The sequence below is a fragment of the Melanerpes formicivorus genome, unplaced genomic scaffold (genome assembly GCF_026170545.1).
Source record: "Melanerpes formicivorus ecotype bairdi unplaced genomic scaffold, bMelFor1.0.p_v2 SCAF_27, whole genome shotgun sequence".
Lineage (NCBI taxonomy): Eukaryota > Metazoa > Chordata > Aves > Piciformes > Picidae > Melanerpes > Melanerpes formicivorus.
In genome coordinates, this window is record NW_027142379.1 from 4,228,671 (window position 1) to 4,245,608 (window position 16,938).

The window sequence follows — 16,938 nt, forward strand, 5'->3', positions numbered from 1 at the left end:
GCATGCATAGTTAAATGTATGCACATGGCTATAACAAATGGAGGAAAACTCAATACAGTTAGAAGGTCTGAAAATGCAGAAATAAGACTTTCAAGTGACAAATTACCACAATTCCTTGTAACAGAGCATCAGTAACATGGCACTGGCAGTTTCTCAGACATTTTGTATGCAAACATGTTGTGCTTTTTAAACTTTTAAAAAACTTATTTTACAGGGCCCTGAGCTGATGAATAAATATGTTGGTGAGTCAGAACGAGCAGTGCGAGAGGTGAGAAGGGGCAAGCTGTATGTAATGTTATATGTTAAGCTTTCTTGGCATTCAAATTCTTCTCTGCTTGTAAAGGTTACCCTTAAACTTTCCAAAAACAACTCCTCAATCATAGAATCATTCAGGTTGGAAAAGATCCTTGAGATCATCAAGTCCAACCATTAGCCCTACTCTAAGTTCACCACTAAACCCTATCTCTAAGCACCACATCTAAGCAATCTTTAAACACATCTTCCTCCTGGTTTAACTTTTTAAAATGGCAAAGGAAGAAGAACCAACAGAATAAGATCAGAAGGAATGTGTTATGTTGCTTAAATTCCTCCTGCATCAGCCTAGTGATGCATGTCGAATTTAGCATCCAGTAGTAGCTTTCACTATAATGCTGTATAATGAATGAAAAGTCTGTTTTGTTTTGTTCTTAAAAGAAGAAGAACAGGGCTTAGGTCTGTTCTGTGGTGCTGTAGCTGTTGAGGTGTGCAGGGTGTGACAGCATTCTGTAAAAATTTTCCATCACTTACAACAGAGTGTTTCATTATTGTTTTTCTAGATCTTCAGGAAAGCCAGAGCGGTGTCTCCTTCAATTCTTTTCTTTGATGAAATAGATGCTTTGGCAGTTGAAAGGGGAAAGTAAGTACTCCTGTTACAAAAATCACAGATGTTATTTTCTGATAAATTACACCTATGTTGTGCAATCACAAGTTTATTACCTTTCTAGAATTGTTTTATTAAATATAATCGTTCCACATGCAGAAGGATAGCATTTGTGACTTCTCCTCAAGTGTATTTAACTTGGCATAAACAGGTATGCTGGTAGAGTTCCTCCTTTCTCATCTCATTAGCAGGAATGATTCCACTGGTTCTCATGCCCTTTGGCTCTTTTCTGTGGTTTTAGCTGGCATTTATTTCCAGTAACTAACTCCTTTCTTTTCCCAGGGTTATTGCAGTGGCCTCATATAGTGTCTTCTTCAAGTAAACAATGTAATCATGAGCTATATAACATGAATTTCCGAGGAGTCTTCTCATATGCCTAAATTTGCTCTTGCATTTAGACATTTCTCCAGACTGAGAAAAACTTCATGAAAAAGTTTGGGAAAACTTACATCCTTTCATGTGTGGCATTAAAAAGGGATTATGGTGCAAGCAACTAATGATGTCTTCTTTTAATATCCTGCTTTGTGATGATTCTGAGAGGTCTTTAGCTGTTGTCCAAAGGTGGATTATAGCAGGTTTGAGTCGTTACTACAGCATTTCAAATTTGACAGGCTCTTGAAGTGGTCTTTATAGGGAATAACCTTTTTATTAAAAAAATGCTGTCTTTTGTGAGCAAATGCTCTTTGTCTGCTTTGTTTTGTGTGAACAGTTATGAAATATATGCATGTAGAAAGTATTTGTCCAGTTCAAAGGTGAGTCACAGCTTCATCACTCTTCTGGAAAAGAAGCTGCCTTGCCATCAATAAAGATTCCTTTGGATTGCCAAAGGGCTATTCGTGTCTACAGCAAAGGATAAAAGGTGTGATTCTGGCATTTCAGCAACACAAATACATTGTTTATGTTATAGGAGGTGGTATCACATGCAGCAGGGAGCTGTCTGTGAAAGAAATGAACACATTTTCTGTTGAAAATGTAAGTTCTGATAGATGTCACCAGCATCATTCTCATATGCAATGACTGCAACTGTGAAATGTGTAACCTTCTTAGAAGTGCCAGCCACCCTGTGAAACACCTGCCTGCTTATCACAATAGAGAAGTTGCAAAAGTGTGTGCTGAAATCAAGCCAAGGCAGGGAGGGGGATATACTTCCCCCCTGTTGCAGTGCTGTGTGTTTAACATTCAGAAGCACCACTTCATCAAGATAAAACCTTGTGGTAAAATAAGCCATACTACATTTTAATCATCCTGTTCATACAGGGCCCTAGAGGTGTTGAGTTTGTTTGTTTGCTTTATTCTTTTGAGGAGTAAACAACTGTTTTTTTACCTTATCTGAAACTGTCTGTGGGGGGTAGTAGGCCTGGCACAGCTTGCTGAAGAATGTGGTATGACCTGCTGCAGTTGTGTTGTGCTTTAGACATCTGGTTTTGGGGCTTTAAAAAGAACAGGGTGGGACGCAGAAATATTTCATTGTCAAATGTGAACCAGATGGGAGGTAAAATATGTAGCAGAGTTCTCATAAAATTGATCTGAAATTAAATGGTGTAGGAAACCAGACAAGGCACTTACTAGAAATGGCCCTCTTTTTTTTTTGCAGGCTGACTTTGCACAGTAGGAATTTGCAAATGCATTAGAGATGCTAACGATTTGTGGCCTCTGGAGATCCATTTCCTGTGCTGTTAGTAACCATGCTGAAATTTTCGAGGAAACACCTGTTGATATTGTCTTCCTATTCCCTCTGTTGGTTGAATTAGTTTTCACTGCTTTGGCAGTGAAAAACACTTTGTGACAGAGCTTTCTAAAAGTTTCTCCTCTCAGTTTAAGTCCTTGTTAGGGTGCTGTGAGCTCTGTGCAGTGTGCTGCATCCCAAACCTCCCAGGAAGGTAACTTTCTCCTGATCCTAACAGGACGTGTCCAGAGGTACACAGAAACCTAAATTGTTGAGTTGTGAGAGTAGTTTTAAGCTTAGTTCAGATCTGAAATACAAATGTGAAATAGCATGAATTGCTTAATGCTTTTGCTCTTCAAAGCACCTTGCTAAGCATTCATTAACCCATTGCTACTTGTTTAGATTTGGGTAAAGCTTGTGGAATTAAAACAAACATTTTGCTCCCAGCCTCCTGTAGAGATCACTGAATAATCCCTTATCATCGACATACAAACTCATAGACTTTGTAATTAGTTCTAATACAGCTAGATGAAGAAAGCTTGAGAATTTTCTTCTTTGCACCATTCAGTGTAAGGTCTCCTTTGCATCATGTAGTGGAGTTTGTCACCGCACAAGCCACGACTCCATGGCAAACACTGGCTGTGTTCAGATATGCCACAGTGTACTACAGTAATACATCAAACCCTCTACCTAACCTATCTTGTGCAGCAGTTTTGTTTTACAAAATAGTCTTGTGCATGGCTTCAAAGAGGAAAAAGCTAGATTTAGACGTTAGGAAGACATTCTTCACCATGAGGGTAGTGAGGCACTGGAACAGGTTGCCTGGAGAAGCTGTGGAGGCTCCAACCCTGAAAGCATTCAAAGCCAGGTCAGATGGGGCCATGAATAGACTGATCTGGTGGGAGATTCCTCTGCCTGTGCTAGGAGGGTTGGACCTAGGTGATCTTTAAGGTCCCCTCCAACCCAAACCATTCTATGATTCTATGTTAATTGGTTAAATAATACTGTGTAGCTAACAAAAATTGTATTAGTTGATACTGTTCAGTGTCAAATGTATTATTTATGAAAAAAGGATTTCTTATCCAGCCTGCCTAGAGGTTCCATATGTTTTATCTACATGAAATAAGCTCCTGGGTTTTGATTCTTGTCTGTCCATACCTCTCTCCCATTTTGCATGCAGGCAACATATTAATTAAAAATGTGAGCTGGATGCATACTAACCTTGAGGAGAAATTACTAAAATATAATCCTCACCTCTGGAAAAATTGTTCAGTGTAAGAAGTAGTTTCTCAATGGCAAAGTCTGGAGATCCTTGATAATTTGGTGATTTTGAATGGCTTGAATTTCCAGTGAGCTAGGAAGACAGATAATTTGAGCTGTATTAATTTCTGCATTTTATTCTGCTATACTGTGCTTCCATCACTCTTGGAAGATTTTCTCTTCTCAGTTTAGTTTATGTTGAGATGTTAGAGAAAGTTTGGAGGGAACTGAAAATACAAAATCAGGGGCTGACTGAAGTGACTATAAAAAGGAGTTCACTATAAGTGGGTCTAGAGAACAGATGATAAATCTGCAGGAGATAAGGTGGTAGAAGGCTAGAGGTGTCACAATGAGTTTTAAGTAGGAAAAATGATTGAGATAGGAAGAAAATCAGGCTTCTGGTAGAGAAATCTCCTTAAAGTGAGTTTGTCACATGGGAGAAGCTCCATAAAGCTACCACTTAACATCTTTAAATCAAAGCTGATGTTTCACAGAGTAACGTGCATCATGAAGCAGTCATGCACCAGGAGAGGTGAACTACATGATGCACAGAGCTTTTTCCACAGCTCTGTGGTCCTGATTAGTTTTTGCTTCCACAGGCAGGTCACAGGTTGATTTTTTTTGTTGTTGTTGTTTTTTGTTACTTTTTTTCCCCTTGCTTTTAAAGATGATGTTATGACTTTTGTAGGAGGGATTGTGCTGAAGTGAGACCTGCAGGACTGGTCCAGATACAGCAGCACATGAGGAGGAAAGTTTGCCTTGCAGTAATCCCTTGCCTGGACAAAGCTTGAGAGGCTTTACAAATTGCACAGCTGCAAAGAGTTATGGGTATTTGTTATCCCTTGGTATCCTGACCATGTAAAACCTAATTCTTCTGGCCATCAGAGGTTGCCAAGAGGGAAATGGCTTGGTAATTAAACTTGAAAGTGATGAATGAACGTAGCTCTGTGTAAATGCAGCACAGACAGTCTGTTTGCTGAACTTCAGAAATCTCTGTGCTTTGGAAATGGGACATTGTTTATATAAGTAGGATTTTTAGAATTTTTGGGCAAGAGGCATATTTGTTCCTTTTCTTGTTTTTCAGAAGCAAAGCATTTTCCCCTGTAACTGCATATCTTTGTAATGTAAGATGGGAAATGTTGTAGACTGATGTGAAAGACAGTGATGAAATCCGTTTTCAAAGGGAACAAAGAAAGAAAGATAAGGAACAAAACTGGTATTTAGCATTGGACTTGTGGAGGCCAAAACAAGTTGGTAGATGCTAACCTTGTTGGAGTGAGGGTAGAGCTGACAAAGTGAAGGGACTTGGGTACCAATCTCTGAAACGACAATATTACGATGCTTTTCCTGGGAGGTGCTATCCTGTGTGCTGGGAGGGAAGATAAATACGTTCCAAAGCCACAGTTTAACATGCTCACAACCTCTGAGAGGTGAACTGTTTTCACTTTAGGTATTCAAATATTTGCGGTCTTTACTTTTGAGGCCCTCAGGCTTCTAAATGAAACTGTGAAGAGCAGAAGCTTCTCTTCCAGACTGTGCCACCTTTGCTTTTAACAGAGACTGTGATAAGTCTTCTGTTCTTGTTGCCTGTCCTTCTTGGAGTAGTTTTAGCCCATATTTATACTGTACACTTTAGCACATACTACACTGTATATTGAACATGGTGTCATGTTTTTTATCTACACAAATTCCCTGGTGTAACAAGTAGCCTCTGTCATGAAGGAGGTCAGTGTGTTCCATCCTAGCAGTGGAATCTGTGGGCTGGACCCTGCAGGGACAGGGGCATTAGGCAAGATAAAGGTTCTCAGCAGAAAACCAGTCTGCACAGTGTAAATTACCACTGAGCTGAAGGAGCTATTGGCACCCTAACATTACTCTTGCAAAGGCAAAAATCAGAGAATTACAGAATGGTAGAGGTTGGAAGGGAGCTCTGGACATCACCTAGTCCTACTCTTCCGCTAAGGCAGATGCACCTAAAGCAGGTTGTGCAGTATCATGATCTAGTGTGAGGTCTCCCTACCCATGGCAGGGAGCTTGCAACTAGATGATTGTTGAGGCCTTTTCTAACCCTAACAATTCTAGGATCATGTCCAGGTGAGAAAGAGACTCCACAACCTCTCTGGGCAGCCTGGTCCGGGGCTCCAGCATCCTCACAGGAAAGAAGTTTTCCTTTGTGTTCAGATGGAACTTTCCATCTTCCAGCTTCTGCCTGTTGCCCATTGTCCTTTTGCTGAACACCACTGCAAAGTCCCTGACCCTATCTTCTTGATACCTGCTCTTTAGATATTCATAAGCATTGATAAGATCCCCTCTCAGCTGTTTTTTTTTCACTTCAGCCTGGATTAAAAACAAGAACATATAGAAGAAATGGAGTTTCCCTGTGCCATGCTTGTGTTGGGAGGGACCTGATTCTAGCAGTGGGCTCAGTCAAGGTGCTTTGCATTTGTGGCTTGTGTTAGCACTGGCTGTCCTGAATTGGAGGACATCAGCTGATCCCTTGCAATATCTGAGGTGTGTTTGGTTGTGATAGACTTGAGGCATACCAAACTATTGTGATGGCTGTCTGAATTCCTTAAAGTTTTGGAATTTGATATCCAAATAGAAATACTGTGTGTGGAAAAAAAGCTGCATGTCCTGTGCCAGCTTTCCATTTTAGGCCTAGCAAGGAATGGTGGAAAGGTAAAGGTTTGACACAACTCAATTGTACAGTAAAGCTTGCAATTTGATTTGGAATAGCAGTGTTAACAAATAGCATTACCCACAGGTTGTGTGTGACATGACAAATACCTGCAATCTCTTTCATTTTAAAACCAATTGTTGTCTAGTAAGGAAGCTTGATCACAATGTGTTTTAAATGTTTCTTCCTTTTAAAATGGAATACAAGGGGGGACATAATTGCAATTAAAACTCACAAATGAAACTTCTTTGAGATAAAAGTGAACCTGCTATACTTAAGTCTTCTTGTACTGAAATGAAATCCAGTCTTGTTAGTTACTTGTAGGTCTGTAATACTTCCAACTTAAACTGCACGTGCTTCCCTGGCAGGCATGATTGATTACAGTTTTCAACTTGATTAACTCCCAGGAATGCACAGAAGAGAAATGCTGAGGAAAACAGAAAGAAAGGAAATGAGAAATTTACTGTGCATCAGGTGTATGTTTGGGTTGGTGTTTGTTGTTGGGGTTTTTGTGTGTTTGGTTTTAATGCAAGCTCAGTGTTAACAGAGCTTGCATTAAAATATGAAGAAGTCTTGATGTTAGCATCCTTTGCATTTCAGCTACATGGTGCCAGGGCCAAATGAAAGCAAGATCTAGTGTCCATCTTTCATGGATGTGTGTCTGGAATTAATTGCAGACAGATGTAAATGGACAGTGGATCACCACCTGGCTACTTAATGGTTTGGAAATGTACTTGAGGAAAGCCTTCTGGAAGAAAGCCTGTTGATTCCAAACCCATCTCAGACTGGCTCTTTTCCTCTTCTTCTTTCATTTTGTTGCATTTCATTTTTCTGGGCCTACTTCATTAACTTCTGGAAACTGCAAATAGAAGAAATTTAAGCAAATGGAAGAGTCTGATTGTATGACTATTGAGGACAGTTAGGTTTCTGCAATATTCTATAGGCCGTTTGTTTCAAAGTCACCTGCTGACAGCTGAGCACCATTTCCTGTTGTCACAAAGCTCATCCTTTTATGAAACTTGCATAGAAGCTGTAGGCCACTCAAGGTGTAGCAGAAGTTCTTTTATTTCTTTATGCTTTTCTAATGCCTTAAAGACCAAATGACACAAACTGCCCTTGGTGCATCCACAGTTGGCAAAACACCATTTTGGCCTAGAGGTAAGAGCAAGAGGACACAGCCTCAAGCTGCACCAGGGGAAGTTTAGGCTCGAGGTGAGGAGAAAGTTCTTCACAGAGAGAATTGTTAGCCTTTGGAATGGGCTGCCCAGGGCGGTGGTGGAGTCACCACCCTGGAGGTGTTCAAGAGGGCATTGGACGTGGCCCTTGGTGCTGTGGTTTAGTAGTCATGAGGTGTTGGGTGACAGGTTGGACTTGATGATCTTGGAGGTCTTTTCCAACCTTATTGATTCTATGATTCTATAAAGATAAATGTTCTACCCAGCTGCTGAACTTCCCAGACTTGTCCAGGTTTTCTCTGGAAATTTCTCTTCTGTACTATGTGAATTTTGCTCTTGAGGAAGCAGGGAAGATGTGAGACAATGTAATGTGTAATAGCTGGTACAGGTGTGTACAGAATATGACAGCATCTAATTATAGTGTGCTGATGGAGGGAAGGGCTTAGGATTATCTCCTTTTGGATTTTTTCTGATGACACAGGCAGGAAAACTCCCTGCTGTGGGGAGTGTTTCTTATCTTAGCACTGAAGAAGGTTTGTTTTATTATTTTAATGAATAGCCAAAATATTTAAGTGATAACATACAGGATTTGCATGTTGTACATCTCTCCTAGGCTGGAGTATCTGAAGTGGTCTGAATTAATAATGTGCATATAAACTGTACCATAAATGTGCCAGTTGCTTAGGCCTAGCTTGCTGTGTTTTTATGAAATACCTCTTTTATTCTGTGTGTGTACATAGAGGAATCAGTAACAGCAGGTGACAGTTTTGCAGCTCTAAAAGGGATTCATGCTTGTAAGCAGAAATAATAGGTGATGTAAAAGGTGGTGTGGTTTTGAGGGGAGAAAGAAAACTGCTCAAGGGGAAAAACAGTGATATTGTGCTGCTTATGTAAGCATGCATGTCACTGTAAGACTTGTGTTTTTAGTAATGTCTGGATTTTGGAAGGTACTGCAAGGGAAATAAAATTCATAGATTCATAGAGTGGTTTATGTTGGAAAGATCATCTAGTTCCAACCCCCTGCATAGGCAGGCTCATTCCATTGGACCAGGTTGCTCAAGGCCCAGTCCAATCTGGCCTTGATGCCTCCAGGGAGGAGACATCCACAACTTGCATGGGCAACCTGTTCCAGTGTCTCACCATGCTTTCTGTAAAGTGTTTCTTTCTAATACCAGGTTTAAATCTACCCTCCTCAAGCTGAAAGCTCTTCCCTTTTATACTGTCACTACAAACCCTTGTAAAAAGTCCCTTCCAGGCTGTCTTGTAGATTCCCTAAGTTCAAAGCTAACATAAGGGCCTGCTCTGCTATCTTCAATTCAGTCAGAGTATTCTTGTATCTAATGTTTCAACAGAGTGTATCCGTGTGGAAGAGCCTGCTTTTTCTAACTGGCATGGCAATGTCTGTTCTGCTGGACACAATGTCCCACCGATAGGATTTGTGGGTGAAATCTGATAACTGGGAAGATGCTACAATTATTATTTTTTTCTGGTAATGCTGTTGGAGTAGATGACTTTTATTTTTTTTCCTACTGCTGTGGAAAACCTTGACCTGCCAAAGCTGTATTTCACCACAGTTTGTGAGGGAAGGAAATAAAACAGTGTGACAGTTAATTACGATCACGGCAGCTGGGCTGAAGAGATGGACTTGGCAGGTGCTCCTTGCTGACAGGTTACCCCTGCAAAGCCCTGACAGAAATGTCAGCCCCAATAAAAACCCTTCAGACAGTGCGAGCGAGGCGACTCTTGCGTGGGAGCATGCTGGCAGGGGGCTTCGGTATTTCAGGAACCTTTTACCTCAGTGCTCTGTAGAGAAGCAGAGAGTTCTGCCAGAAAGATCTACTTCAAAACCTGTATTAATTTTTTGATACCAACCATTTTGTCATGTCAATGAGTTTAACATTTGTTTTGATAGGAAATGGTTTCCAGAGATTTCAGTGAAACAATTGTTTGAGATGATATCGTGTCCACAAGTGTTTCTGAAATCCATACATTTTGGTTATGATTTGCAACTCTTTTGTTAGGGGAAAATAAGAATAAACCTGGCATTTATCTCTGTGTAAATCTTGCCTGATAGGACTTGTTGGAAAAGGAGGGCTGTACTCCCCTCTCACAAAACCTGCATTATAGATTTCAGCTGTGTGGAGATTAATCCCTCTGCAGTAATTTATCCTGGATGCTTCTCCTGGGGCCTGCCTCTTTGACCCCATGGGTCTTCCTGAGGGAGGGTCATCTGTGCAGAAGTGGTGCTTTTCAGGAGAGAGGCCCTCCCGGACTTCCCTTCCTTCTGGTTTTCTAGTTTCAACAGTTGCTGTGAATTTAAGAGTGCTCAGAGTGATACTGGGTGAGTATTTCCTGCATTTCCACATCTACAGGTCAGCAGTGGAATAACTAAATTAAGGTCCTGATTCTGAAGCTAAGCTGTTCAGACAGGCTTCAATGCCACTGAAGTCAGTGGTGGGATGGAGAGTCACTTGTTCTCCTTTAGAGGATTAATTGGTGATTGAGACTGAAATACGTTTTCCACTGACTATGACATTTGGTGTTCAGAAGAAACATTGATTCCTCTTGCTTCAGATGCATTCTAGGTTGCCAGATGATGCAAGTGTACATTTGAATTAGCTCTGAGTAGTGATGCTTAGCAAAACTCATCACGATGGGAACCACAGTCACTTTGTTTTCAAATATTAAAAAAGTCTGTTTTATAAGAGGGAGGAGGAAGAAGAAAAGGAAGTTAAATAAGTAAAAATATACAAAATGAAGTTGCTGTTTTGCTTATAGGAAGAAGGGTAACAGATTTGAATCTGATGACTTCATGCATCTGGTTGTGTCTGGAAACAAAATCTTGGCTTGAAGAACTATATGAGCTAGTGAACTGTATGTACTTCTTCATGCAGTGATAGAATCAGGCTGCAATTACTTTTATATCCCCAGGAAGAAGTATGAGAGTAGTTTAAGATGTTCAAGGAGAACAGCTGGTTAGAACAGTCATTGGAATAGGCCAAATTAGATTGGAAAAGGTGCTATGGAGAGCCCTCACCTGCTATACAAGATCAGAATTGTTTCAGATTGTTCAGATTCAGTGTGAAGCTCTGGTACACTTCAGAATGCATGTTTTATTCTGTCAAAATGTTAACTGGAGGTGCCTTTAGCTCAAATAAAATACCAAAGCTGGGTTTTGTTTTCTATATTTGCCTTCAATAGTCTACTTTGGTCCTTGGATAGTCTTACCTGACAGGCTTTTTGCTGTTGAGGAAGTTCCTCTGATGGTCAGGTCAGGTGTCTGTGCAGGAGTGCATGTGTGCTTGATCTGCAACTAGGTAACTTGGAGGTTTAGCTGAAATAGCACATTGAGGAGGATATGTGGCTCAAACTAATGAAATCAACTAGAAAGCAAAGACCTTTTTTTGCATGTAAAGCTCCTTCATTGAGGATTTTAAAGAAAGAGGGGTTGTCAAAAAGATTAAAATACCACACAGCCTACAGACTGATGTATTCCATTAGGGAAACACAGGTGATTACTCGAAATTCTCAGGCCCTTGTGGAGCAGCCAGGCTCCTCTCCTCACACATTTTTTGTTTGGACGTTCGAGGTATTTCTGGGTGGGACATGACTCCTGCATAGGCACACCCCTGCACACATGGCCCTGCCTGGATTGTGTGAGGGGCTTAATTCTGACTGCCTGGATTTGCAGGTGGCGTGTTGACAGGAAATTGGTTTGTACCAGGATGTGCCTTTTGAGGACTATTTCCATGCGGTTGTGATGATGACATCAACGTGCGGAGGTCAGGTGGAGGGGGGAGCCAAGCCAACCCGTTGGCTGGAAGTTGGTTTTGGCAGTGCCTCCGTGGGACTGGAGGGTTAATCATAATTTGTTTCTCTGGCTGCCGTTTGCGTCAAAAGCCTGGGCAGCCTTAATGAATGTCGCCTGTGTTAATTTGAAACCTTTGCTGGGAAATCATGGGAAAATGGAAAAACGCATACTTGTGTGTCACCCTTCAGATTAACAGCTTGGGCAGCACTGGAGCTCTTGGAGCACATGGTGTGGCTCTGATGCAGCTCCCAGCAGCTGCTAAAGAGATCTCTCCCTGTAAACCTGTGCCTGCCCAAGCTGCTCATGGGCCGTCCTGGGTAAGCCAACAGCTAATTTGCTGCGAGCCGTGCTAAAAATGGTGCAGCATATGACAGCTTAGTGACCTGTGTAAATAAAAGCACTGAGACTGGAAATTCCTGGTGTTGGAGGTCTCGGACACCTCTTCATTTGATACTGCTTTTATTGTTGATGGTTTTTTTTTGCCTACATGGTTTTAAAAGTTCTTTACTTGGCTTTTAGCAGATAACAATAAAGCCCCATCAGTGTAGTTGTACCTCCCTGCCTTGTTTGAGCAGTATCATGCTGTCAGTCATTACTTAACTGCAGTTTTCTGACTATGCCCTAATTGAATAGAATAGAATCAATAAGGTTGAAAAAGACCTCAAAGATCAAGTCCAACCTGTCACCCAAGACTACTAAACCATGGCACCAAGTGCCACGTCCAATCCCCTCTTGAACACCTCCAGGGACGGTGACTCCACCACCTCCCTGGGCAGCACATTCCAACGGCTAACAACTCTCTCTGTGAAGAATTTTCTCCTCACCTCCAGCCTAAACTTCCCCTGGTGCAGCTTGAGACTGTGTCCTCTTGTTCTGGTACTGATTGTCTGGGAGAAGAGACCAAGCCCCTCCTGGCTACATCCTCCTTTCAGGTAGTTGTAGACATCATGAAAGTCCTTGCAGTGTATGTTCCCCTGCAACACTGTGGAGGTTCTTTAGAATAAAAACTTCTTTCACTTTTTTAATTATTCTTTTTTCAGTCTAAAGCTTTAAAGAGAAATGCTTATATTGGGGAAAGCTGTAACATCCATACTAGCCACCTCACTTCAAAACCAAGCACTTCCTCATTTCTTTAAAACCAACAGCTTAGCATCCCCCCCAAAGACTTCTCACTTCAGATCATCTCATATAATGCTAATAGTTTGGTTCCACTCTTACAAGAATGTTTGTTTTATTTTGCTTAGCTTTTTCTTCTGTGTAGTCTATTGGGTATAAAGCTGAGTAAATGTGAAACTTTTGCAAGATGGGAGGCCCAGATCCCTGCTGAGACTAGCTTATGTTACAAAGTTGATTTTCATTTCCTTTGAGCTCTGTGCCCTTCGAAAAGCATTTACTATCCTTGTCCAACACCTGAAGTGTTTTATCATGTTCAGCCCTCTGTAAGTCACTGGGACCATGACCCACGGGTACACTGGAAACACTCTAATATTACTTGGGAATTTCTAATGTGGCTGCAGCAAACCAAATAGCTGATGGCTGGCTAACCCAAATCCCTTCTCTAATATTTCTTAGCAAACTAAGTATTGTGTTAGCCAACATTTATTATAGCTTCTCAACGATATTTCCCAGATCAGGTCTGATAAGTTAACTGCTTCACTCTGGAAAATTAGAGAACTTATTGTAGCATAGGAAAGTTGTAGAATTTTGGAGGAAATTTGTGCAGCAGGGTTGGGATCATTACTGTTGCTCTGGGACATGTAGGAAGCACTATGTTTGCAGGAGTGATGGTGGTGGATAGCAGTGCTGCAACAATGCATGTGCCTAATTGTGCAGTTACATGTGTGTATTCTCTATCTGTTGGGAATAATTGGAGTGCTTATATTTTAACATCTAGTATTTCTTCTTGGAAACTAATGTTCAGCAGGATAATCATACAGCATTTGTGTGTGGAGGTGCCTCTCTATGTCAACAGTTAAGAGTACTTTTGGAAAAGGACATTCAAATGTCCTTTTGGACGTGGCACTTGGTGCCATGGTCTAGTCATGAGGTCTGTGGCAACAAGTTGGACTCGATGATCTTTGAGGTCTCTCCCAACCTTAGTGATACTGTGAAATAATAGGAGATTAAAATAATTCTCTTAATCCTATGTAGATTTATTTTTTTAATTTATTAAGAAGATGCCTCTTTAAGGGTAGAGAAATGAAGCCCTCCCATGTATAGCAGTGGGAGGAATAGCCCTGGAAGAGCAGCCCTGTTGACGAAGGAAGTTCTTAGGTTCATAGAATGGCTTAGGTTGGAAGCGACCTTAAAGATTATCTAGTTCCAATGCCCCTGCTATGGGCAGGGACATCTTCCCCTAGATCAGGTTGCTCAAGGCCTCATCCAGTCTGGCCTTGAACACCTCCAAGAGGTCTGCAACCTCCCTGGGCAATCTGTTCCAGTGTCTTAGACCTTCGCTGTAATTTCTTCCTAACATCTAGTCTACATCTACCTTCCTCAAACCTAAAGCCATTCTCTCTTGTCCTATCTCTACGAGCCCATGTAAAAAGTCTCTTTCTGGCTTTCTTGTAGCCCCCTCTCAGGTACCTGAATTGTAGGTGTGTGTGTAGCATCTGCAAGTGAAGGTTGTGTTGAAAACAGCAAGGCTTTTGGTGTGTGCCAAGAGCAGGAATCCTAATTTTTGGCAAAGGAGGATAAACCCCATATTTTCAGTACCATTTTTATAATCCCCATACTGCTTCCCTGCCACTATGCAGGTGAAGGAACTTTTGGGACAAGCTGCTGGCTGTGCATGCCCTGGCCCACCCTGTTTATATAGAGCTGAATGCTCCAAAGAATATATATATACACACACACAGAGTCCTGTGTAGTGCATCTACCAGCATAGGAGTGTGTACAGTTACCTGTGTATGGTCCTAGTATCTACTGGGTCTAGGAGCTTTATAAAATAATTATGTAGTGAGCAGTCAGCTATTTTTATGATGTTTCAGAAATAAAACCTCTATATGCAAAATTAGAAGGATATTATGAAGAATACAGCTGTTCATGAGATGTATTATTTATCACAGTCTATAATTGGTCTCTTGATTTGATTTATGCAATGGCTTCCTTTTCTGTGTTCTTTCTTACATGTGTGAGCATATGCACACACACGTCTATGCACACATATTTTTGTGTCAAAGAATTGCCCAGGAAGAAGGTAGTACTTAATTTGGTTATTCTTCTTAAAATATTAAAAGCCTTAATGAAAATAATTCACTTGTATTTTTATAATAGTATTAAGATTGTTTATAATGTTTTTTGTTGCATATAACTCAGCAATCTGAGCAAATTTTCTATGAACTTCATGGTTACCAGAGTTAATTCCAATCTAAAACCCATAAATGCCTAGAATAGTTCATGCCTTGTCTGTTTAGGTTTCTCATGTATTGGTGATTGCAAAACTCGAGGTTTTCTGGTTTTCAGTGTTGGTTTTTTTCCCCTTGGTATCTGGAAAATCATCTGAGTAAAGGGGCTGACAATGATATTATGAGGCAGTTGGTCAACACTCAATTTATTCTCATTTAAAGGGGAGAACATAAAACTGTAGAGCAACTCTGCAAAACACATAACTGCCTAATTTGTTTAATACTGCCTAGGGTGGTCTAAGCACTCACTTGCTAAAAATGAGTTTACCTAAGTAGTAGAGAAGCTACATGGATTCAGTTATCTTAAAAATGTTTATTCCAGACATCCACATTGTGTTAAATGCTTTACAGCCTGCATAGCAGGGCAGTAAGTTAAAAAAAAAACAACCCTTCAATTGCTTTATTGCCAATTAGTCCTCCTTTTGAAGGACTAATTCTCTGATTTGCTTTTACTGACTTCATATGGCTGATGCTGTTTCAGGGATTGAAAGTGAAAATAAAAATCAGAAAGAATGAAGAGAAAAGATTAACCTAATGCTGTGACCTTCTTTCCCCCCCCCCCCCCCTTTTTCTTTCTTTAAATCAGCTCTTCAGGTGCTGGAAATGTAGCAGACCGTGTCTTGGCTCAGTTGCTAACGGAAATGGATGGGATAGAACAGCTGAAGGACGTGACAATTTTGGCAGCTACAAACAGACCGGACATGATAGACAAGGTACGAGTAGATGCACTGTCGTAGATATCCTGTTCTCTTCAGAAGACCAGATTGTGGTATAATTGCATTTTCTTTTACTTTCCAAACTGGTGTCTAATCAATTTACATGATTAAGAGTTGAAATTGAAAATGAAGGCAAGGCAAAGGATTATATCCCTTGGTTCCCCACCCCCACGTACAGTATTTGTAAGAGAAACAAAATGTTTTGTGATAATCTTGAGTATCTGTTTCCTAGAATAAATTTTCCTTAAACCAAGCTCATTGAACTTGTGCAACAACACTTCTGTCAAACAGCTTCTGTGGTTTTTGCTTCTGTTGTGTTTGTTTATGCAGGATTTTGCTGGAGTTTGTTGGTTTCATTAGTTACTTCCTCTCAAAAGATTAAATATCTCCTTGGTGCCATTAGGCTTCTGCCAGCACTGAGGCTTCCAACTGTAAACAGTGCAGTTCCTCCTTAGATCCTTTGGCAGCTCTGCTGGAGCAACAAGAACATTTGAAGTTTGTGAAAACTGGAAGGGTTGTAGCAGAAAAACTCCAAACACAAAACCAACTTAACAGCCCTCTAGAAAATCCTCTTCCAAACTGTCTACCTCTGCTGTCTCTCAGCTAAGTGCACTACAGTCTGCAGTGATTTCCTTTAAGATACATTTTGTGTTGCTGGTTGGGTTCTTCATTCCACAACTTTTCATCTTTGCAACATTCATGAATTTGATGACAAATTAATGAACTTTATTTTTCCTGGTCCTTTTCTAGGGTTTCTTGTAAGTTTCTTACATATTTTTAATGTTAACATGTTCTCCCATTTTAACCTTTTTCTGGAATAGTCTTTTCTGTTTGTCTTGGAGCATTCAGGCACACGTGAAATACACACTATAGACATTATGTCCTGAGAAAAAAAACTTGTATTTTGGCCCCAGAACACGGCCTCTTCCCTTTTGAACTGGAGGAAGCCACACAGCTGGTGGTGTTCTGACAAAGACTTACTTAGAGCTTACTGTGTGCCTGCTTAGGCAAGGAGTAAAAGGGTAAAAATTTGACATCTTTTGTGCATCTGAATTTTATTGGGGTGGTGAACTTTTAAGAACTCGCAGCACAGTTGTGTTTAGTTGATAACATATCTTAGGTTTTACTCTCACAAGTAAAGCTGATGGCCTTGACTCTAAATGGAAAGGAAAATGTTGCACAAAGCAGTGTCCCCCACAGCAGCAAATTGTGTGATTCCCTTTGCTCTTGTGAGACCCCCACCTCAAATACTGGAGCAGTTCTGATGTCCCCAGCATAAGAAGAACACAGAGCTGTTGGAGTGAGTC

General features: G+C 40.8%; 1 protein-coding gene across 2 annotated transcripts in view; it reads left to right on the top strand.

The window, feature by feature from the left end:
- The window catches only part of AFG2A (AFG2 AAA ATPase homolog A), a 189,615-nt gene that overhangs the window by 41,578 nt on the left and 131,099 nt on the right, over nt 1–16,938 (top strand). For both annotated transcript variants that reach the window (XM_068153982.1, XM_068153983.1), the window contains exons 12-14: nt 215–268; nt 816–895; nt 15,502–15,628. In XM_068153982.1, coding sequence (XP_068010083.1) covers nt 215–268; nt 816–895; nt 15,502–15,628 — 261 coding nt within the window. The remainder of the gene's footprint in view (nt 1–214; nt 269–815; nt 896–15,501; nt 15,629–16,938) is intronic.